We start from the raw sequence: 23,266 nt of genomic DNA, 5'->3' as shown, positions 1-23,266 counted from the left end.
CTTGGGGAGCAGGAGAGACGGTACAGGGGTAACATACTTCCCTTGCACTCCTGATTCAATCCTAGCAACACCAGGAATGGTCGCTGAGCACTGCCACGTGCTCAGTTCCCCCACCCCACCCCCTGCCCCAAAGAAAAACAAAAAAACCCAAAAAAACACCACCAACAACATTTTGTTTTCTTTCTCCCCCACTAGGTTGGTCAGACCATACTCATAGTACTGTGAATTCCTTCTCCCAACTTCTATGAGGAAAGCTGAATGGATGACATGTTGAATGACTGTTGTCATGCTTTGGGTCTCCATTTTGGAGGTATTGATTGTAATAATCTTGTGAAAAAGAACACAGTATTTTTCATTCCTTTCCCATCCTGGTGTCGGAGGGGACAGCTGTATATTTCAAAATGAAGCCCTAGGTATCAGGATTTCATTGATCTCGTCCCGCGGGCTCAAAAGGAAATGTGCTCTGCTACTCCGTATTTTGGCCGTTTATTCTTTTTATTAAAATCAGTTGATGTCAGGAAAGCCCCTAAGTGTTTAGCTCAATTTAGGAGTTGAGGCACTAGCCTACTGCAAGTTCTAAAACGATATGAGGCGTGACAGACGCAGGGGCTGACTGAATTGGGGAACAATTGAAAAATGTGAATGAATGTGTTAGCGGGGACATTCCTGGGGCTGGCAGCTTCTCGTGCTGCAACGTGAAAAACATAACAGGGAGGGGGCTGGAGAGAGAGTTCACTGGACTGGGCGGCTTCCCTTGCATGTGACCGACCCAGGTTTGGTCCCCAGCATCCCAGCCCCAAGCACAATACTTCCAAGCCAGGAGTAATTCCTGCGTGCAGAATGGAGGAGTTACCCCTGAGCATCACCAGGGGCAACTGGTGGTTGTTGTGTGCCCCCCACAACAACCTGACTGAATAGAAGATAAAAAGCAAGACAGAGCTAGACTTGGAAGAAAAAAGCCTGTCATGTTCTCCGAGCCAGGGGCGAGCATATGCATTGCAGTGGGAGAAACTGGGGCAGGATTCTCAAAAGGGTGCTCCTACTGTGACCTTTATAAATTCCTGCCTTGATGGGCAGGCCCAGGTGGTCACATGGGGGTCTCAGTTTGGTATCTTCTTGCAAGCTGGGGTGAAGTAACCCTTAGGATTTACAAGTCGTGGCTCGGTTTTCTGTGTGTTGGGAAAGGGTTTGGAAAGCCTTTTGTTCCATTTCCACCCTAAAAAGGGGGGTTTTGGCACTCTAGATAGATGACAAGGGGTAATCAGATATAATAATAGCAATCACACACACACACACACACACACACACACGCACACACACAAACTAGGTCCCTATATGCCAAACACCTGGCCATATGCTTCAAAGTGATGAAAACTATTTCTCCAAAAGGCTGAAATGTGAGTCATTCCTTTGGTGCCTCAGACAAACACCCTAACATTTTCTCTCCTTCCCCATTCATGGCAGGTGGGGGGCAAGGGCTGGGTCCTAAGCTATTCTCAGGCGCTCCTGGAGTCCCTTTGCCAGTTACAGGCCAACCTGGGGACTGGCCAATAAAGGTTACTCCTAGCTCTGTGTGCAGGAATTACTCCTGGTGGTGGGGGGCGGGGGGGACACCATATGGGATGCCAGGAGTGGAACCCAGATCAGCCATGTGTAAGGCAAATGCCCTACCCACTGAACCATCTCTCCAGTTCCCCCCCATTTTTTTTTTTTTGCTTTTTGGGTCACACCTGGCGATGCACAGGGGTTACTTCTGGCTTTGCACTCAGGAATTACCCCTGGTGGTGCTCAGAGGACCATGTGGGATGCTGGGAATCGAACCCGGATCGGCCACGTGCAAGGCAAATGCCCTACCTGCTGTACTATAGCTCCAGCCCCCCCCCCATTTTTTTGGTAGGAAAGGTCCACCCTTGTTCCCACCCTCTCCCCCCACCCTCCACCAAACTGCTTATTTCCATTTCTAAAGCTAAACTCAACTAAACAGTGTAAAATCTAAACTGAGAGATCTGGGTAAAATTTTCTTTAAAGTACCTTCTTTCAGCAATTAATTTTTCCTCTTATTTATCTGCAAGCTGCTTGAAACCTAAGTAGATCCCGACTGCCAGACAGAATGACTAGAAAAGGCATTGGTATGATATGCCACTGTGCTTGACATTTACAAAAAGGCAGAGCTAAAATTTTATTAACATGAAGCAGAATCAAAGTATTAGAAAAGACTTTTTGTTTTGTTTGGGGACTACACCTAGTGATGCTCAGGGGTTAGTCCTGGCAGGGATCGCTCCTGGGGAACCACATGGGGTGTCAGGAATTGAACCAGGTGGACAGCGAGCAAGGCAAGCACCTTACCTGCTGTTCTAAGTCTCTGGCCCTTACAAAAAAAAAAAAAACAACCCTTAAAATCATCTTGCACAATTGCCTATCCTTGCTTATATGATATCTCTAGGATCTTTTTGGTAATTTAAGTTGATATTATTTTCAACGGAGAGGTAAACAACGTCAATAAAATTGATCAAAACACAGCTTCGAACTCTGGTATTCTTAACCATTTTTTTCTTTGCCCCCCCAGATAACTAGCACAGGGATGAAGGTTACATTCTTTCCAGGAATCACACCAGTAGATGTGATACAATCTTAATGCTTTTTTGCTAAGTGCCATCGTGATACTTAGTGTACTGTTTAGAGTTACAAAGAGCACAAGTAATTACACCTCAAGGTTACAGAAGACAGGTGGCTAGGCCCTCAAGAATGACTCAGGACCCCCTCTGCTCCCCAGAGAGCTAGGTAAGAAAGAAGCTTGCCTCGCATGCCACGAATCCCAGTTTGCTCCTTACCACCGCTAGGGGTCATTCTTGGGCAAAGAACCAGCAGCGGCCAGAGCACGGTTGGGTGTGGCTTCCTCCCCCAGGCCCCGCCAAAATATGAAAGCCGGCCAGAGAGTACCGAGGGTAAAGTGCTCACTTACCGCACAGCTAAGTGGGATTCAGCTCCCCGCACCAAATACAGTTCCCCCGAGCCCGTCAGAAATAATTTACTGAGCGCAGAGCCAGAAATAAGCCCCGAGCACCGCGGGGTGTAGCCAGCAAACACAACCCCGTTTCCCATAAAAGGGGCGGAGGGAGACAAGAATAAGCATTTTAACCTGTGTTAAGATCTGAACCTGCAAAAAAAAAAAAAATTTTTTTTTTTGTCAAGGGCTGGAGCCATGAACACTTTTCAGCAGATGAAAAGTGTTCACCTTAGCAGCACATCAGAACCTACACTCCTTTTTTAAAATCCTGAAGCCCAGCTCTCACATCAGGTCACTCAAAGTCAAATCGATAGGAGCGGCATAAGCACTCACAGGCTTAAGTGTCAGCTTTAAAGCCTCCCCGCGCCCCGACTGCACCGTGCAGCCAGCCGAAGATCGCCATTTAAGAAAAGCAAGAAACAAAATGCTAAACGTGGATTTTATCTTTGAAATGTTGGTTCTTGGGCCACACCCGGCGATTGTTCAGGGGTAACCCATGGCTCTGCATTCAGAAATCACTCCTGGCGGGGCTCAGGGCGAGCATATGGCATACTGCGGATCGAACCCGGGTCCGCCACGTGTGAAAACAAAAAAAAGCTAGCGCGCTAGCCGCTGGACCACCTCGCCTTCGCTTGCCCTGCCATCTCGCCAGCCCCCTAACTGTGGCTTGTGAAGGAGAAACTTGGCGGCAGACCAGACAAGATGGTCTGAAGGTCCTTGGAGGGCAGGCTGGCTTCTGCAAGAACGGAGACAAGAACCGAGAGCTAGAGGCTGTCTCTCCTGCCAAACGGCTGGGCTCTGAAGGGTCGGGAATGAGCCCCAGCATAGAGCCAAGTGTACTGAATCTTAATCATTCTGCCCGCACCTCTGCTCCCGATCGCCTTTTCTTTCCTTCCTTCCCCCCCCCCCCCCCAGTTAAAGAGGAGAAAGAAAGAAAAAAGCCAACAATGACGGAAACGTTTCCTATCCCACGGAAAGCGCATGGGCAGAGCGAGGGCGGTGCCAAGCGCTGAGAAGTCACCAATGCGCAGCCGCCACCGTCTCGGAGCCACTCAAGAGCCCGGCCCGCGAGCAGCTGCGGGAGAAGTCGCCCCGGCCGCGCTCGCAGCCCTCTGGGGAACTCAGCCAGCGGCTCCAGGGCAAACTGGAGCCTTTAAATCCTCCGCCGGGCCGCGCGCGCGGGGGCGGGGCCGCGACGGCCGCCCCCCCGAGCCCCGCCCTTACGCCCGCTTCCGGCCGCGCGCGGCTCGGCCGCTCGCCCTCAGTTTCCGCTCTTTTCCCCCAAGTTCCCCACCCGTCCCGCCTCACTCCCACGCGCCCCCATGCGCTCCGGCGCGGGACAGCGGGGGCGACAAGGCACCGTTTGGCATAGGACGTCCCCTGACGAGTTCCCCTTCCGTTCTGTCTAACGACTTCCGTTTGGGGCTCCCAACATGGAGGCTGGAGCCGGCCGGCCAAGTGGCCAGTGACCGGCGGCGGGGGCGCAGCTTGTCTCGGGCGACCGCCCAGCTCCCCGCCCTCCCCGCTCCTTCCCCGCCCCTTGCCCGCGTCCCCGCGGCCCGCGGGCTCGTCCCCTTCATGGGGGCGGGCCTCCGCGGCGGGCGCAAGGCTTCCTGTTCTGGGCCGGCCCAGCGCTAGGCGGCGGCGGTGTCTCAGTCCGCGCCCGCTCCGGCGCGGTGACCGAGCGCTCCGGACGAGCGAGGGCCGCACCGGCTGCCGCTGCACCAGACCTGGCTCTGCGCCGCCATGGCCCCCGTGCAGCTGGAGAACCACCAGCTGGTCCCGCCGGGCGGCGGCGGGGGAGGCAGCGGGGGCTCCGCATCAGCCCCGGCGCCACCACCCGCTGGAGCCGCGGTGGCGGCGGCGGCGGCGGCGGCGGCCAGCCCCGGTTACCGGCTGAGCACTCTGATCGAATTTCTGCTGCACCGGGCCTACTCGGAGCTCATGGTTCTGACCGACCTGTAAGTGCCGCCGAAACCCATGCCCACTCCCCGGCTTCCTTTCCCGCCTAAGCGGCGGGGACGTGTGCGCCTCCCTTCTCTCCCCGGGAGCTGCTGTTTTCTGCTCTCGGCGCAAACTGCCTTGTCTGGCGTTTCGCAACTAATGGGGCTTAGCGAAGGTGGAGACGCTTTGCCTTTGGGGGGTCTTTCTGGAAGTGAAGCTGCCGAGACTTAATTATGCATGGGTTTGGGTTTTCCCGGAAAAAAAAAAAAAAGAAAAATTCCATCGGCGGGGTTTCTGCCCGAGTTGCCGAACAGAAACCCCACGGCTTTCTTGATTGGAAGCTTTTTTAGCTCAGAAAGCCCCGGAGTGTGTTTCGGAATATCTAGCATGCGAACTTAAGAGAGGAAAATTAAAACAAAACCAAAAGTCGGCTTTTTACAGTCGCCTGCCGGTGCATGAAGGCAGTTTGCTTGTAACTGCTCTAAGTTTGAACTTACGGGCCGTATTAGATGGAAAAGAAGGCGAATTTTTTGGATCTCCAAGCGGTGGTTTGAAATGAGTGTTTGAAGTCCTCCCGCAGTTGGTGTAAGTTCAAAGTTTTGTGACTGTGTGACTGACCAGCTGTTATTTGTTTCTTGGAGTCCGAAGAGACTTTATAAATCACCAAGTTACCCATGAAATGCCTTGGGACATGATTAGCGTGTTAATCCCTTTGGAATACGGTTAGCATACACTCCCTATTTGCGGGGTGGGGGCAGGGGAGGCAGCGGCGGGAGGTGCGGGGTGGGGGGGCGCTGTAAACTTTGGAGGGTAAGGGCACCTTAACTATTTTGTTTGAGCGTTTTAAAATGTAGAAACGAGGAGTTCATTTTTCTCTTACTAGACTCCAGATCAGTGTTTTCAATTTGGAGTACAAGTGCATGAGTATGTAACTTTAAGCTGTAAAGTGTCACCGAAATTTGTTACTAGACATTCAGAATATTTGCAGATGGCTAAAGGAATTGCGATAAGTTCCACTTCTGTAAAACAATCTCAGTTCTGGTAAAAAGTACTTTTATGAAATAGGACAAAAAGACGCTACCCCTGTCTAACGAAAAACTTCCACAACTGTCATGATTGTTGTAGGCGTTACTGTAATAAACTCCTGTGCCATTTGCTGTTGGATTTCATAATAGCCAGAGTCGAGCCCCAAGAAGTTTCATGTATGTGGTGCCACCTGTTCTATGTGAAAAATTTTTGGAATTTAGCTATGGAAACAATTTGAAACTGCTGCTATGAGTGGTATAATTTGGTTTGCCATAGGGGTTTTGTAAGAAGTTCCTTGAATTATAGAGTGGTGTTCGTACTGTTTTTTGGGACTCAGTTATGAGAAGAGAAACTATTTTATTACTGCAGAGTTTGAATTTCACACCCTTTATGTGATGGTAGTTCCCACACTTAAATCTCCAGTACAGAGCTCAGCTGAATTTCACGTTCTGTCCAGATGCTTCCATTTAAACACCCGGTGGGTCTTAAATGTCCTGAAGCAAACTCCTGATTGTCCTCCATCACACTGACCTTTTTCTCTCGCCACAAAATAGAGCTCCAGCCTTCCTCTTGCCACTTGGGCCCCGCTGTCTTCCAGTCCCACACGGCTAGCCAGCCTCGTCACCTCCGATTTCTAAATCTGCCCCTCTTTAACCTTGCTTTCTGGTGGTACCCATTCACCCTGGTTACTGCAGCACTTGTCCAACTGGTATCTCTGCTGCAGCTCTTGCTTCCCTGCAGTTTTTCCTCCATAAAAGAGCCAGGATGCTCATTTTAAAACTTCCTTCCTCACAACCCTTTAGGGTTCCCCATCTCACTTAGAGTAAAAGGTTTTAATAGTCACCTATATATATGGTGACCATAAAATTTATGGTCCAAATCAGGACACTTTTAAGACGAAAGATGGTGTTAATAGTAAGTGTTGGGCCACAGGTATAAACAGGAGACTGTTTTGGGCAAAACCAGAACATATGGCCAGTCATCTTACCCAGAGTCTGGGCTGTCTCTTATCCCCTGCTTTTTGTTTGGTTTTGGGTTTTGGAGCCACACCCGGCCTGTGTTCCTGGGCTGCTCCTAATGCTGTGTATGTTCCTTCGTTCCTGGCAGTGCTCAGGCAGTGCCTGGGATCAAACTCAGGCCTCTGCATGGAATTTGCGCACATTAGTCTGTCACTGGCTCCTTGGCTCTCTGCCTTCCCTCTGAAGCTTGGTTTCCTAATATTCTCCTTTATTTCAGCAGTGCCAGGCATACTCCTACCTTAGAACATTTGCTTTTTCCCCAGATTTTCTTTAGGTCTTTGGTTACATAAAACTGATCAGGAAGCCTTTCTCTAATAACCCCATGGGTCCTCTGTGTCTACATTCTATCCTTCTATCCTTTGCCGTTGCCTTTGTTGCTTTTTTTTTCTTCCGGTTTTTGCAACACTGTCACCACCAGACATGATTACTTTCTTTCTCTTTTCTCTCTGCCTCACCCACCACCGCCACTGTTCGGTGAGGACAGGGATTTTTGTTTGCCACTTTCCCCGGGGCCCAGAACAAATGCCAGCATGCAGAAAGGGCTTAAATCCTTACTTATTTAACTCACAAATGAATGGATTTCTAGAATTGTCTGTGCAGACTGTGGAAGACTTAATGGGAAAATTCAGTTGTTCTTGATAGAGAATTATATAAAAGGCTTCTCTTTTGATTTTAGTAACCAAAACTAGTTTATCTGGGGAGCATTGTGCATTTTTCCTTGTGGAAATCATCAGAATTAATGTAAATCCAGCATTCTTTTTCTGTTTGGGCGGGGCCACATTTGTAAGGCTCAGGGCTTACTCCTGACTTGGTGCTCAGGGATTATTCCTGGCAGGGCTGGGGGGGACCCTCTGCAGTGCCAAGGATCCAACCCTGTCTGCTGCATGAGGGCGAGCACCCTACCTGCTGCGCTAATTTGTTGGCCCTGGATACTCATAGAGAGTCTTATTTCTGCTTCATTTTATATTTGTCTGTGAACTATTAAAGGGTCAAAAGGATATTTTTAACAACTTGATTTGTTTGGGCTTGAGATTTCTGGTGCTTTATTCTTCTGTGCATCAACTTCCTTCTCTCCCTCACATCTAACATCCACATTCTTTTGGGCTTTGCCAGCAGCTCACCAGAGCTCACGGCCATTCCTGGCATTTCTGCCCCTGCTGTATGGGCCTGAGGGTTCAGAGCTCTTCAGTGCTCAGGCCTAGTGGTGCTGGGACCACTGGGGGCCATACCCAGAAGTGCTATAGTCAGGACCATGCTATATGGTGCAAGGGATTAAACTCAGGGCCTTGCACATACAAGGAATGCATTCCACCCTTTTAAGTTATCTTCCTGGTGCTTTGACTTTAAAACAAAACTTGGGGGCCAAGGGAGCACCCAGTAGTGCTCTGGGGATATTCACAGCACTCCTCAGGAATTATGTGGAGCCTGGGGCTTTTGCCTGCAGAACGTGCATTCCTGGGGCTAGAGAGATAGTATAGCAGTTAAGATGCTTGTGTTGTATGCACCTGACCGTTTCAATCCCTAGCATCCCATATGGTCCCCCGGCACCACCAGGAGTGATCTTTGAGCACAGAGTTTGGAGTGAGCCCTGAGCACAGCTGAGTATAGTCCAAGAAACTAGAAAAAAAAAAACAACAAAAAACAAAACCTAGAACTTGCACTCCAGCGACCTGAACCATAGCCATAGCCCCTGCCTTGACTTTTTAGGAACTGTGGTTCTACTTTTTTTAATTTTTAAACTTCTTGGAATTGAAATAAGAAAATGCCAGGCTCTCACGGTTATATAAAGTTGTTTTTATTGTGCTTTGGTGACTTAATTCTTCCTTGTTCGGTTCTTGAATTTTAGGGCTCTTACCCCAAATACCAGCTTTGTTGTCAACGAAGGCATTTTAAATTGATTTATAGCAATTGAAAAGGGGATGGATTTGCTGGCAGCAAAGTCTATCCTTTGTCCCTGAAATGGCACCCCTCCTACATGAGATGCTTTTTTTTTTAGTATTTCTCAGGCTGGTGGCAAGAGCTGGAACAATGATTCTTTCTGCCTGAAAAGTCTCTGCCCTGGTGTTTTTTTCTCTTTTGTACATACAAAACCTTGGCGTTCCTCCTCTCCCTCTCTTGACGGCATTGTGGCTATTCATGGAGTGTTCTCAGGAACTTTTGCTTGTAGAGGGACTGAGCAGTATCTGCTGTTACTTGCAGTCCTTTGGAATAGGCCTTGATTTCTGCTTCATTCTCTGATGGTCCTTTCAGCTCGTAGCTAATTTATTTTAGCACTCAGATCTTAACTTTAGCCACTGCCTAGCCTAAGAATTGCCACAAGCAAGCCCCTTGTTTTATTTTATTTTTTTATTTTTTTGGCTTTTTGGGTCACACCTGGCGATGCACAGGGGTTACTCCTGGCTCTGCACTCAGGAATTACCCCTGGCTGTGCTCAGGGGACCATATGGGATGCTGGGATTTGAACCCGGGTCGGCCGAGTGCAAGGCAAACGCCCTACCCGCTGTGCTATCTCTCCAGCCCCAGCCCCTTGTTTTAAAAGTTTCCCCTCCTTGTACCTTGAATTCATGGAAGTTTTTCTCCTCCTGTGCCATAAGGATGGGAGAAGAGGATCTAAGTTCAGTGTTTGTTCTTCAAAAGTTATTAGCTCTAGGGTTGGTTGTTCAGGCAATTGAATCTTGCAGGGTTTTGTTTTGTTTTGTGGTGCTGGGGGTTAAACCCAGGGATTCAAACATGCAAGGTGGTCCTTTACCACTGAGCCTCATTTCCAATCCCATTAAGAGTTTTTTGCTTGCTTTTGGGGGCCATACCCGGCAGTGCTCAAGGGATCACTCTTGGCAGGGCTCAGAGGCCCACATGCTGTGCCAGGGACTGAACCCATGTTGGCCACTTACAAGGCAAGCACCCTACCCGCTGTACTATCACGCCAGCCCCAATAAGAGTTTTTTAAATGGTATAATTTGCTAGGGAAACTGGTGACATTGGTTGTTAGCTGAAGAACTGGCTAAAGAGAAATCAGGACCTCACTTGAACTGTTTAAAAGTAGTAGAAATCATTTACATCTGGATGCCATGCAACAGCGCAATTCCTGTACAACCCTAAGCTGACACTGGCCCTTTGTGTGCTTAGCATCCATTTTCCCCACTAACAAAAAGGGCCGGTGTGTGTGCTTGGAGACTGGCAACTAAATAGTCCCATGCATCTGTGACAGTTCTGCTTTCCCCAGAGTGATTGTGATACGGGAGTGCTCATGTAAGACTGGGGCTTTTTACATGTTTGAGGTTCGGGCAAACCTTTTTGACTAATTTTATTTGCTTATTTATGGTGTGGGGATTGAACCCAGGGTCTCAGTGCTGCCCCCACCCCACCCCCTGAATCCTTTTCCTTTGCTGTTGATCTTTCTTGTTGCTATGACTGGGGGTCTCATACTATGCCTGGGAGTGGTGCTTGAACATCTTTGCTTGTGATATCTGTACAACCCTGGCTGCAGTGGGCTGGAGACTGCCCATTGTTGTGGCCTCAGGGGGGCCCTGGCAGCACAGTCACTGTGACTGCACCTGGAACACGTGGGTGGCACCAGTGATCAAACCCTCAGCCTCCTGCTTGCAAGGCAGATGCTTTGCCACTGAGCTGTCTCCACCCCTCCTCCCTCTCTCCTTTTGAAGCATTTCATTTCATTTTTGGCTTTTCAGCCACACCTGGGGGTGCTTGGGGATTGAACCTGGGCCTCCAGCAGGCAAAGCTATGCACATTAGCCTTGTGAGCTATCTCCCTGGCTCTTATGAAGCATTTTAAATGGCGAGAAACGTTCCTTTGTTTTTCCTTTACAGCCATATTGCTGGAAACCCATAAAAGTAAAAATGAATAGGCAGCTGCGTAAGCCTTGTCATAGGTATTTATCCAGTTTTACTGAAACATTAAATGTACTTAATAGAGTAAAAATGCAGAGCATTTGTCATTTTGATGAAGGTATGTGTATATTTAGTCAATTTCTTTCTTTTCCCCCCCTCCCCTTTAGACTACCAAGGAAGTCTGATGTGGAAAGGTGAGTATGAAAAACATTTAATATCTATATTGCTATATCTGTGTGGAGGTAATAGTGTGTGTATGTCTGATGTCTCTGTGTGTGTGTGTATGAGAGAGATACATATGGACATGGGGTGGTAGAGCTGTGGATTGGAAATCTATGATCAGAGAGCATAAGAGTCCCCCCATTCATGTTTGGGGAACCCTGGAAAATATAATTTTCTCATTCTCAGTAATACTTAATGTGAGATGAGCTCTGATCCTTGAATGTTCTAGAAACCTTTATTGGCCAGGTCAGCTCTTCATGGAAGAAGCTACAGAGCAGACTGGCTTTAGAAAATGGGCTACTAATTTTTCACTTGGTGTAACAGTAAGAGTGGTATTGGATATCTTGGGAGAATTGACATTTGCCTACTGCTGTTGCTGTTTTGTACTTGAGAGAACTTTGATTCAGTTGGAATTTGGGATGTAAGACGCCACTAACCATAGGTCAAAGGAAGAAGGCTTCAAAGAACTGATATGCAAATTTAAGTTGTAGCTCTAGTATAGGCTACTTGTCTATACTTTGTCTTCTTGGTGGATGTGTTTTACACCAAGCCACTCAGGAGGATTTTAGCATTTATTAGTGACTACATTCCACCCCTTCTCCCCCAAAGAAGAAGGAACAATTGAGGCATACCTGTGACATGGAGTGCCTGGTCAGTTTTAAGAAGGGGTATGAAAGCCAGGATTTGTTCTGGCCTCTCAGCTTGGAGGCTGATTGGGCTTTGCCAAAGCAACACATGCTGCCATCTCTCTCGAGGCCGTGTGGTGTCAGAACCATGTAACAATAGACTCCAAAGGGGGATATTGTCTTCCTAGTACAGGAGCTCATCTGGGAAACCAAATTAATAATCGACAAATGTATTTACTGGGGAGAGGAGCAAAGGCTAGCATCTTCTGTTATCCCATTATAGGACTGGGACTTTTAGACCCAAATAAGTGGTTGCCACATCTTACAGTACATTTTACATTTCTGCTGTGTCCCAGTCTCTGATGTTCTGCTTGTTTTATTTCTTAAGATCCTTCATAGACACTTATCTATCCTGCTTCATTTCCTTTCTGCTTTCAATAATTGTATTGCTGGCTGATATTTACAAAAGCCTTTCAGGTTATTTGTGAGTGGTGTGTGTGCTTTCAGTTGCGACTAGACTTTGTCGTCTTCAGTCAGGATTATATTTCAGCAGAAGCTTTTGGTGCATTGCATCATGGTGTTGCTATGGACGAGATGTGGAGATAATGGGTGGAAATTGTTGGACACTGAAGAACAGCTCCAAGAGTTATAGGTCAGAGTCCATTTGGAGGAAGGCTGGTGTCCTGCTGGGTCCCATCATTAGTCCTGACTTATTGAATTTTTTTTCCAGTATCATATGGTAAACCATTAAAAGGATGATGATCGGTTTTGTAGCTGACGTGAAGTTGACAGGTCTAGCTAACACATGGCTTGGCAACCAGGCTCTTAGTAAAGGTTTTAGAGCTTTATGCGATGATAAAAATATTGCTGAGTTTGGGGAGAAAAAACATTCAGGCATAGTGTGAAAATAGATATGGACAGACCTTCTAGCTTTTATTTTTAGTATTCAACATCCTTTAACTTTGCTTGTTTAATTTAATATCGAGCTTGTCATTGAAAGTTTGGTAAGGAATTGCATAATGTTCAGTGGTTCAGCTTTTTAAATCATGCTCTTCCCGGATGCATGATTGCAGTCCTTTTGCAGAAGGAACATGGCTTCAGCTTTGGTTAAGATTTCAGCTCCTTTCCCTTATCAAAACATTACTAATTCATAACTGACATTTTAACTATGAAATTCATCATTTAAAATTCCTATTTTGGTTTCCTCCGTGACCCAGTTAATTTCTGCCATATATCCTTGAAACTAGTAATTTTAGTAAACAGCTTTTATTACAATTAAGCATGTGTTTTGTTTGGTTGGGATTTTGTTGGGAGGGCATACACCTGGCAGTGCTCAGGGATTACTCCTGTCTCTGCATTCAGGGATCACTCCTGGTGGGTCTTGGAAGACCCTATGGGATTCCAGTGGGTAGAATGCATGCAAGACAAGCACTCTACCTGCTGTAGTAATGCTCAGGCCCCACAATTAAACATTTTCGGAATGTGATTTATTGCTAGGACATTCTATTGTTACTCATAGGTGAAAAACAAAACATGCAGGTAGTGTGCAAAATGAGACAATATTCATATTTAGATAAATGCTTTAGGTGGTTTATTTCATGTTTGTAAATAGATTGTCATATTTTAGCTCAATTAAGATAAGTTTTGAAGTTTTCTTGTAAATATATTGGTTTATTAAGAATTGTTGGCTCATTAAGAATTATTTCTGTTTCTAGGAAAATAGAGATAGTGCAGTTTGCTAGCCGGACACGTCAACTCTTTGTTCGATTATTAGCTTTAGTAAAATGGGCCAATAATGCTGGCAAAGTGGAAAAATGTGCGGTGAGTTAAACCTTTTTTTTTTTTATGTATGAAATAACTTACACTAGACATAGTTTTTAATTTTTGCTTTAACTTATCTGCTGGTTTGGTTTGGGAAGCATTTTAATTGTGTGAGTAATTTTATATGTGTGTGTATGTTTTAGGGCCACACCTGGCTGTGCTCAGGCCTTATTTCTGGCTCTGTGCTCAAGGATCACTCCTGGTGGGCTCCGGGGACCTTATGTGGTGCTGAGGATTGAACCAGGCCGGCTTTGTGCAAGTGGTTAGCTTTTGTGTGGTTCCTTAGAAGTGTACTCTCCCTTTAAAGTGTATGAGTCGATGGCTTTTAGTATTTCAGATATGTTTGCCCATCACCACAGCCAATTGTAGAGCATTTTTTCCAACTCAAAAGAAAAATCTGTACCTTTTAGTGACATCCCTGAAATCTCCCAGCCTTTGTCCTAAGCAGCCTTTTATCTCTGAGGTTTGCTTGTTCTCAACATTTTATGCGATTGGAATCATAACCTGTGATCTTCGGGTCTGGCTTCTATCACTCAGCGTGTCCTTTGCCAAAGGTTATCCATGTTGTAACATGTATTGGCATGCAGTTCCATCTTACAGTTGAAAATTGTATGAATAGAATATGTTTTGTGTATGCATTTATCAGTTAATGGGCATTTAAGTTGCTTCTAGTTTGGGGCTATTATGAATAATGTTGCTTTAAATAACTCCCCTCTGGCCCCCGCCCCCTCTCTGTTGATGTTTCAGTGAAGGGAGTGCACACTGGCCGTGTTGCTCACGCCTTCAGTTTATTCAAGTTTCTGTGTAGGCATGTTTTTAATGTTTTCCTTTGTGAGTATATACTTAGGAGTGGACTGACTGGAAATCAGCTCGAAGTTTAATCATTTAAGGACGTGCCAGACTGTTTTCCAGTATGGCTGCACCATTTTACTTTCCTGCTAGCAACATGGGGGGAGGAGGGACGGGAAGCCTCCATCCCCGTCTCTGTGGACATTTGTTCTCAGACATTATGATTCTAGCCATCCTATGAAGTGCTCTGTCATTGTGGTTTTTGATTTGCATTTCCTTGCTGACTAATGTTCACCATCTTTTCATGTACTTCTGGCCATTTGTATATCTAAAGTAGTGCTCAGTTAAATGTTATTTAATTTTTATTTTGTTATTTGGTTTTGGGCCACACCTGGTGATGCTCAGGGCTTATTCCTGGCTCTGCACTGAGGCATTGCTCCTGGGGGACCTCAGGGGACCAAAAGGGGTGCCAGGAATCGAACTCAGGTCAACCATGAGCAAGGCAAGCATCCTACCTGCTTACGATTGCTCTGGCCTCTACAAAGAATCATTACTGACCATGTTAAAGCTGGTTTATGCACACTTAAAACCCATGATGATTATTAACGATCTACCTTGATTCATTAAGTAACTCAGAACTGAATTTTACCTTTATGAGATTTTTGAAGTCAGGGGAATATAGCTGATGCTAGGGTATTTTGGGTTGAGAAAGACTGTTTAGAGAATTTCCTTACCCATGTTTAAGGTGGAGTAATGTGCACTGGAAAACCTGCTAGGGTTGGCTAATGCATGTTTTCTTGGAGGAGGTCAATGGGAGTTTTTGTCTTGGCTTCGGTCTAATGATCATTTTTACAGAGTCCTGAGTGAAGAAAGACTTTTTTTTTTCTTTATCTTTTTGGGTCACACCTGGTGTTGCACAGGGGTTACTCCTGGCTCATGTACTCAGGCATTGCTCCTGACCGTGCTCGGGGGACCATATGGGATGCTGGGAATCGAACCCAGGTCGGCTGCATGCAAGGCTAACGCCCTACCCACTGTGCTGTCACGCCAGCCCAAAGAGAGACTTCATTTTTTTATTATTATTATTATTATTATTTTTAATTTTATTTATTTATTTATTTTTATACTTTATTTATTTTTAGTGAGTCAGTGTGAGGGTACAGTTACAGATTTATACATTTTTGTGCTCATGCTTCCCCCATACAGATTTCGAGAGCCCATCCCTTCACCAGTGCCCATTCTCCACCACCAGTAAACCCAGCATCCCTCCCACCCTCCCCAGTCCCGTCTTCCCCAAAGAGAGACTTTAATTGACCTAAATCTGAGTTTTAAAAAAGAATCTGAGATAACTGGGCCCTTGGAAGGGTTTTAATGTATTAAAATCAGATTGTAGTCCTGTGGTTCAGTATGGGAGACCGATTGATAGAGATTCATGTACAAAAGATTCAAGTCTTGGGGCTGGAGCGATAGCACAGCGGGTAGGGCGTTTGCCTTGCAGGCGGCTGACCCGGGTTCTAATCCCAGCATCCCATATGGTCCCCTCAGCACCGCCAGGGGTAATTCCTGAGTGAAGAGCCAGGAGTAATCCCTGTGCATCGCCAGGTGTGACCCAAAAACCAAAAAAAAAAAAAAAAAAGAGAAATTAAAAGATTCAAGTCTTTTGTTGATGTCCAGCTTGCAGTGTGTCAGTGATGTACAGCTACTAATAAGTTAGCTTTGTGACATTGGTAGAAATCCATTTTACTAATCATGGAGAGCAGCCCTGGGGCTGGAGCTATTGGAGCAACGATATACAGAAAGGTAGGTACTGGCTTTGCACATGGCCGACCCAGGTTCCACCCCTAGCACTCCATTCCATCCCTGAACACCTCCAGGAGTGATTCCTGAGTGTAGATTTAGGAGTAAGTACTGAGCACCATGGGGGTGTGCCCCAGAACAAGAACAAGCAAACAAACAAAAAAAGAAAGTAGCATTTTTACTGGCTGTGTCAGTCTAAGAGCCGAAAGAAATGTTTTTGATTCTAACATTTAAAGATGCTTTAAAGATGATATCAAGCTTTTTTTAGATCAGCTGCTCTTTTTGTTGACAGCCTTTCTTTGAATAAGTGTCTTAACCTCAGCCTTACTTTTCCTCATCTCTATGGTGATAGAAACTATCTGGCTAGTTCCAAGAGTTGCGGAAATGAGGTCAAAATTGAGTGTGGGAATAACAAAATGTAGCGAATGTGTACTCAATATGGGCACTCATTCTGGATATTGTGTTTCAAGTTAGCAACTGATAAGTGGAGCATTTCTAGGCAGTGGAACAGGATGGTGAGTCAGGAATTGGGTGATGTGAAAATAAAGTGGGATGTTTAGGTGGGGAGACAGTTGGGCCTAGAGTACATGCTTTGCACACAGGAGGCCCAGTTTTGCTCTCTGGCACTGCGTATGGTCCCCCAGAGCACCACAGATTGTGCCCTGCCGCCCCCCCCCCCACACAAAAAAAACCCAACCAAATTGGGGGCTGGAGCGATAGCACAGCAGGTAGGGCGTTTGCCTTGCACGCAGCCGACCCGGGTTCGATTCCCAGCATCCCATATGGTCCCCCAGCACCGCCAGGAGTAATTCCTGAGCACAGAGCCAGGAGTAACTCCTGTGCACTGTTGGGTGTGACCCAAAGAGCAAAACAAGAAACAAACAAACAAACAAACAAATAATGATAATGATGATAATAATAGAGCGAGGGTTGTTGTTTAAGGACTTGGAGACTTTTAGTATTGCTCTTGAATAGAACCAGAACCAGAAGAAAGTGTCAAGGAAGCAGTTGTCAGTTGCATGGTGGTACTTTTATGAAATGCATCGGGTAGAGAAGTCAATGGGAAGGATTATGCCGGAGGGCCTAAGTAGATCTCAGAATGAACAAAGCTTATTGACTATTTTAAGTGTTCTAGACCATCTTCTAAGGGGTTTATGTGCATTAACATTTAGTCCTCTAAAAACTGGGGCATAGAGAGTTTAACTTGGTCAAACAAGGCTAGTTGAGCTGCATACTAATGCAGTCTGGGTCCGGGAGTCCTGGCTTTTAACTTCTTTACTAATTAGCTCTAGAAGTCTGTGTGAGTCAAAATCCTTTTATTCCATGTTTTTCCTTACTCCAGATGTTAAGGATGGAGAAGCAAATTACATAACCTTTTAAAGTGGTAGAAAATTCATGTTTGTAATGTCATTTAATCCGTTTGCCCTTTGCTTTAAAGATGATATCAAGCTTTTTAGATCAGCAAGCCATCCTGTTTGTGGACACTGCCGATCGCCTGGCCTCGTTAGCTAGAGATGCCCTGGTCCATGCTCGCTTGCCTAGTTTTGCCATCCCATATGCTATTGATGTACTGACTACTGGGTCCTATCCACGACTGCCCACCTGCATTAGGGTAAGTGTGTTCAATCCCTGACCCCACCCTTTAACAGTTGAAGGCTTTGGTATTGGATTCTGCTATCATTAAGTAGCCCAGTGGGAAACTGCACAGTATTTTTTTAAGCAAAGATTTTGTGGAGTTGATGTTTCTTCTCTGTAACTCAAATAGGATTTTTGAGATGAATCCAAGTCAGAATGTGACTAATTGGTGGGTCAGTCCCCTCTTTTTGGGAAAGGTGGACAGACATGCACGTATAACTTGGTTCTGAAAAGATTGCTGGTTGTTTTGAAGTGTGTGGGTTATTATTTTTTTTAATTCTGGTAGTTCTGGTAGTTGTTAACTTGGTGCTGTTGGATTTTATACTTTCAAGTGGTAGAAGACTTTAGTGACTTTAAGTTGGTTTTATAAATAGAGCATGCAGATCATGTTGGATTACTGTCTTAGTTGGGTGACTGATGGAATCATTGGCATTCTAATGCATAGTAGTAATGGTCAGTATTACTGGCCATACACTGCAGAAATGAGTGATGCATGTCCCTTGTGTGAAGTAAGAGAATGCTGTGTTAAGAAAGGCACAGATAAAAATGATGCCTCATTGACGTTATCTAAAAATAACTTACACTCTTTTGTAGGATAAAATTATTCCTCCAGACCCAATTACCAAATTTGAGAAACAAGCCACACTTCACCAACTGAACCAGATTCTTAGACACCGACTGGTTACTACAGATCTTCCTCCTCAGCTGGCAAATCTTACAGTTGGTATGTACCTAAAACTGGTTTTGTTGTTGTTGTTAAAAGAATTGACTTGTGTGGTCTGGGGGTGTAGCTTAGCAGTAGCAGTGCTTGTGTGGACTCCTGGGTTCTATCCACAGTACTGCAAGGATTGACTTGTTAGAATAGTATCTTGCTTAGTGTTTGGTTTGGGGGCCACTCTTGGTGGTGCTTGAGGGCAGTGTTCTTGGCAGTGTTCTTTGTAGTACCCGGCCCCTTCAATAGCTCAAAGCATGTGTTCAGCCCTTTGAACTGTTCCCCTGCCCCTTTGGTTTCTTAATGACCTGGAAACTGGTTGCTGCTTACATAGGAATCACTAGACTGAAAGCAATTTGTTGAAAATTTCTTAAAAGCACGGCTGAAAGTTATCAGGAAGCTGATTGCTTTTTTCTCAAAGTAGATGATTCGTTCTTCTTTTTCTAAAAGCAAATGGCCGGGTGAAGTTTCGAGTTGAAGGAGAGTTTGAAGCTACTTTGACCGTGATGGGAGATGACCCTGATGTTCCATGGCGTCTCCTCAAGCTAGAAATTCTGGTGGAGGATAAGGAAACAGGAGGTAAATCATAAGCACTGATTTTAAGTTGCAGGGACAGGTCATCCCTTGCTGTCCACTGGAGATTTGGTTCCAGGACCCCCAGTGATGCCAAGCTCTGCAAGTGCTCAAGACCCTACTGTTTGCATATAACCCACTTACATCTTCTAGTGTGCTTTAAACTCTTTCTAGATTGCCTATAATGTGAATGGTAGGTAATAGTTGTGCTCTGTTGTTTAGGATACCTTTTCTCAGCCACGGTCCATATGTGCTTCCAGGATATTCCAAAGTTGCCACAGGTGAAAATTGCAGAAGGGAGTGACCAAAGCATGCAACCAGGGGTCAACCTTTAGGATTGGAGGGTTGGGGGAACCAAAGGTAGGAAAAAAGGTCAGAAGGAGGCCATGGTCAGAAACTCTGGTTTGGGGTGTAATGACTGTAAGACATTTGTACATACTTATTACAGGTGCGGTTATAGTCAGTAGTTGAATCTGGATGTGAAATGCACAGATAAGAATGAACTAAAAGATTAATTTGCATGTTTGTTGTTATTATAATACTGTAATATTCTTGCAGGCTAATTCATGTGTTTTAATTTGTTCTAAAATTTGAAGCAAATTTTTGATAATTATAACTACCTCTTAACCATAGATGTTGCCTTGATCCTCAACGTAATACTCTCTAGTTTCCATAGATTGTCTCAATTTTTTTGGAGAATTCATTATCAGAATGCTCTTAGGTGACAGTCTGTATACTTAACTGATTAACCACTTTTTTTTCTCCTGCCAATGGAAGATGGACGAGCACTAGTTCATAGTATGCAAATCAACTTTATCCATCAACTGGTGCAGTCTAGACTTTTTGCTGATGAGAAACCTCTTCAGGACATGTACAGTTGCCTCCGTATCCTTCTAAAACTTGAGCATTGTATTTGTAAGAAGTTTGTATTTCCCTTTCCCTACCACATTTTCTTTCACTTCCCCCTCCTCCTTTTGGTTAGAAATGGGCTTTGGAAACTGGTGAAGAATAGTAATACGTGTTTGTATAATAAACTTAAGGGTTTTTTTTCCCAGCTTTTTGGGTCACACCCAGCACTGCTCAGGGGTTACTCCTGGCTCTGTATTCAGGAATCACTCCTGGCGGTGCTTGGGGATGGAACTTAGGTCTGCCACATGCAAGGCAAATGCCCTACCCACTGTACTATAGCAGCTGGCCCCATACACTTGAGTTTTGAATTTACTGTTGACATTGGAGGTAGAAACAAAAAGTGATAGAGGGGCTGGAGTGATAATATAACAGGTGGGCAGGGCATTTGCTGTGACATATGGCCAACCTGAATTTGATCCCTGGTATTGCATATGGTACCCTGAGCCTGCCAGGAGTGATCCCTGAGCACAGAGCAGAAGTAACCCCTGAGCACTGCCGGGTATGGCTCAAGAACCCCCCCCCCCAAAAAAAACCCCCATAAATTAGAGCAAGTACTATCGTGTGTATCCAGTTTCTAAACTTGACAAATTAAGGGGTAACCTGGATTTTGTTTATAGTGGTTCAAGATGAAGTAGAAAACTTTTTGCTAAAATTTGCCACCGATTTAAACCCTTTTCAGAGTGTCATTGGAGAAATTGAATTTCCCTCACTGCCAGCTTTTGGGGGAATAGAGCTTTTGTTAAAATGGAGTTTGAATGATTTTACTGACTATTGTGGTAATCCCTTAGAGTCACTTAACAGTATCCATCAGATTCTTTCTGCTTATCACTTCAGTTAGAAGTGCTGCATTCCCAAACCCTGTTGTTAATCCGAGAGCGCTGGGGAGACCTGGTGCAGGTGGAAAGGTATCATGCTGGAAAGTGCCTCACGCTCTCAGTTTGGAAGTAAGTACAGTTCCTTCTGGGGGTTTGTGCTCTGACTCTAAATGCTCCACTATTCTCCCTCTCCCTCTCCCTCTCCCTCTCCCTCTCCCTCTCCCTCTCCCTCTCCCTGCCCCTCCCCCTCTCCCTGCCCCTCCCCCTCTCCCTGCCCCTCCCCTCCCCCTTCCCCTCCCCCTCCCCTCCCCCTCCCTCTCCCTCTCCCATCTGTTTTACTCTAGAGCAATAGCTGTGTGTCTAGTGACATGATTTTGACCGACCCGGGTTTGATTCCTAGAATCCCATATTGTCCCCTAAGCAATGCCAGGAATAAGTCCTGAGTGTATGAGCCAGGAGTAACCCCTGTGCATAGCCGGATGTGACCCAAAAAGCAAAAAACCAAAAAAAAAAAGTCCATAATTGACTCCTTTCTTAGAACATGACATGTTTTAAATATGTAGACATTGATCTGTTTATACTATGACTTATTTTTTTATTCTGATTGGGGCCATTACCTGGTGGTGCTCATGAGCTCTTTCTGGCTTTGTGCTCAAAACTGGTGTTGCGGGGTTAAGGGGGCATGTGGTGCCAGGGATTGAACCTGAGGCACGAGCATAACCCTTCAAGCTGTCTGCCCAGCCCTGTATAAATGTTCTTTTTTTTTTTTTGGGTCACATCCAGCGATGCTCAGGGGTTACTCCTGGCTTTGCACTCAGGAATTACTCCTGGTGGTGCTTGGGGGACCATATGGGATGCCGGGGATCGAACCCAGGTCGGCCGCGTGCAAGTCAAACGCCCTACCCACTGTGCTATCGCTCCGGCCCCCTGTATAAATGTTCTAAGTGCAATAAATTTAATATTGTGTTAGATCACAGAATAGCTATCTTCCCAATATTAATTTAGTCTCTGCACAGTGTTCCATGTTCCCGGTTCTGTTCAAGGTACACAGTAGACTTTTTTTTAATTAAAAAAGTTGACAGGTCATGTTAATAAAAAATTTAACAGTTCTCTTTTCTTTTTAGTCAACAAGTTCTTGGAAGAAAAATAGGACCGGCATCTGTTCATAAAGTTACAATTAAAATCGATGAGACCGATGTTTCCAAGCCTTTACAAATTTTTCATGATCCTCCTCTGCCAAGTTCTGATTCTAAATTAGTAGAAAGAGCCATGAAGGTAAAAGATTTCCAAAGATTTCCATCTGACGGTATAATTTTTAACACGTTCTTTCAAATTTTGTCATTCAGATCAAATCACCATTTTTCAAAGGTCTGTTATTTGACCAGTATGATGGCTGATAGATATATCTCGATCTGTGCTTGCCAGAATATAAATTGTGATCTTTAAGCTACTAATATCTTATGTGCTCATTTAATTAACTTTATATTTGTTTTTTATTGGTTTATACTAAGTGTAATTCTAAAAGGAAATATCTTGACGCACAATAATTTACTCTGACTTGTGAGTAAAAATGTTTAAATTGCACATACCATCTGTTCTTCTCTGTGCAGATTGATCACTTATCGATAGAGAAACTCCTGATTGACAGCGTACATGCAAGAGCCCATCAGAAGCTCCAGGAACTTAAAACCATTCTCAAAGGCTTCAATGCCAACGAGAACTGTAGGTTCTTTTAAATAGTATTTCTGTCTCTTTAAATAAGTATCCATTTTTTTTAATGGTTGGGGGGGTCCCTCTCAATATGATTTTTTTCCTCCCCTGCTATGCCAGTTTTATTGTGGAGGTTGGGCACTTCTGCATTTGATCTTATGAGCTATCGTTTTTGTCTTGCTTTATCGCTTATTTTCTCCTGACTTAGCTTGGCTTTATTTGTTGTTTTTATTTATTTTATTTATTTATTTTTTAGATGCTGTGATTTCCAAAGTTAGTAAGTTTCTGGCATTCAGTGTTCCAGCTCCAAACCCACTAGCAGTGTCAGCTAATCACCCAAGATTCCCTCCCTCTCATCCTGCCTCCTTAGCAAACATTCAAAAATTTTTTCCATATTATAGTTTGGGTTATATGCTTACACTAGTGTTGACTTTTATGGTTTTGATGTTCATAACTACCTCTACACCACCAAAGTGTCCAATCTTGGCCAGTGCCCTTAGGTTATTTCAAGTCTGTTAGGTTATTTCAAGTCTTGGCCAGTGCCCTTAGGTTATTTCAAGTCTTTCATACATCCCCCCATTTCTTTAATCCAGGGTGTTGGCTTTATTTTGAAATGTGCTCATATTGACACTCCTTAATATTTTTTCCCCTATAGAATAGAAACGGAAGCTGCGTGAACATGAAAATTGAATTTTTCTTCAAAGGACAAAATAATTTGGCAAATACTTATAATTCAGCGAAACAGAATTTATCCCTTTCATGTATTTACTTTTAGGGGGCATACTGGCGGTGCTTGGGTCCAGCCATTCTCAG

The 23,266-nt window shown here is 45.0% G+C and overlaps 1 protein-coding gene across 6 annotated transcripts in view; it reads left to right on the top strand.

The window, feature by feature from the left end:
* The first annotated feature begins 4,408 nt into the window (after positions 1-4,408).
* MED14 (mediator complex subunit 14) overlaps positions 4,409-23,266 on the top strand; it is a 69,909-nt gene continuing 51,051 nt past the window's right edge. For 4 of the 6 annotated variants that reach the window (XM_055122538.1, XM_055122540.1, XM_055122539.1 and 1 more), the window contains exons 1-10: positions 4,423-4,968; positions 11,012-11,038; positions 13,408-13,513; positions 17,538-17,711; positions 18,329-18,458; positions 18,897-19,025; positions 19,797-19,904; positions 20,740-20,872; positions 21,868-22,018; positions 22,354-22,465. In XM_055122538.1, coding sequence (XP_054978513.1) covers positions 4,754-4,968; positions 11,012-11,038; positions 13,408-13,513; positions 17,538-17,711; positions 18,329-18,458; positions 18,897-19,025; positions 19,797-19,904; positions 20,740-20,872; positions 21,868-22,018; positions 22,354-22,465 — 1,285 coding nt within the window. In that variant the 5' untranslated portion in view covers positions 4,423-4,753. Of the gene's footprint in view, positions 4,969-11,011; positions 11,039-13,407; positions 13,514-17,537; positions 17,712-18,328; positions 18,459-18,896; positions 19,026-19,796; positions 19,905-20,739; positions 20,873-21,867; positions 22,019-22,353; positions 22,466-23,266 lie in introns of all 6 variants that reach the window. The other 2 variants (XM_055122542.1, XM_055122541.1) reach the window with 2 other exon arrangements.

This window comes from Sorex araneus, chromosome X (assembly GCF_027595985.1).
Source record: "Sorex araneus isolate mSorAra2 chromosome X, mSorAra2.pri, whole genome shotgun sequence".
NCBI classification, from domain to species: Eukaryota; Metazoa; Chordata; class Mammalia; order Eulipotyphla; family Soricidae; genus Sorex; species Sorex araneus.
Note: the sequence above shows the minus strand (reverse complement) of the source record. Positions and strands in the feature narration are given on the sequence as shown.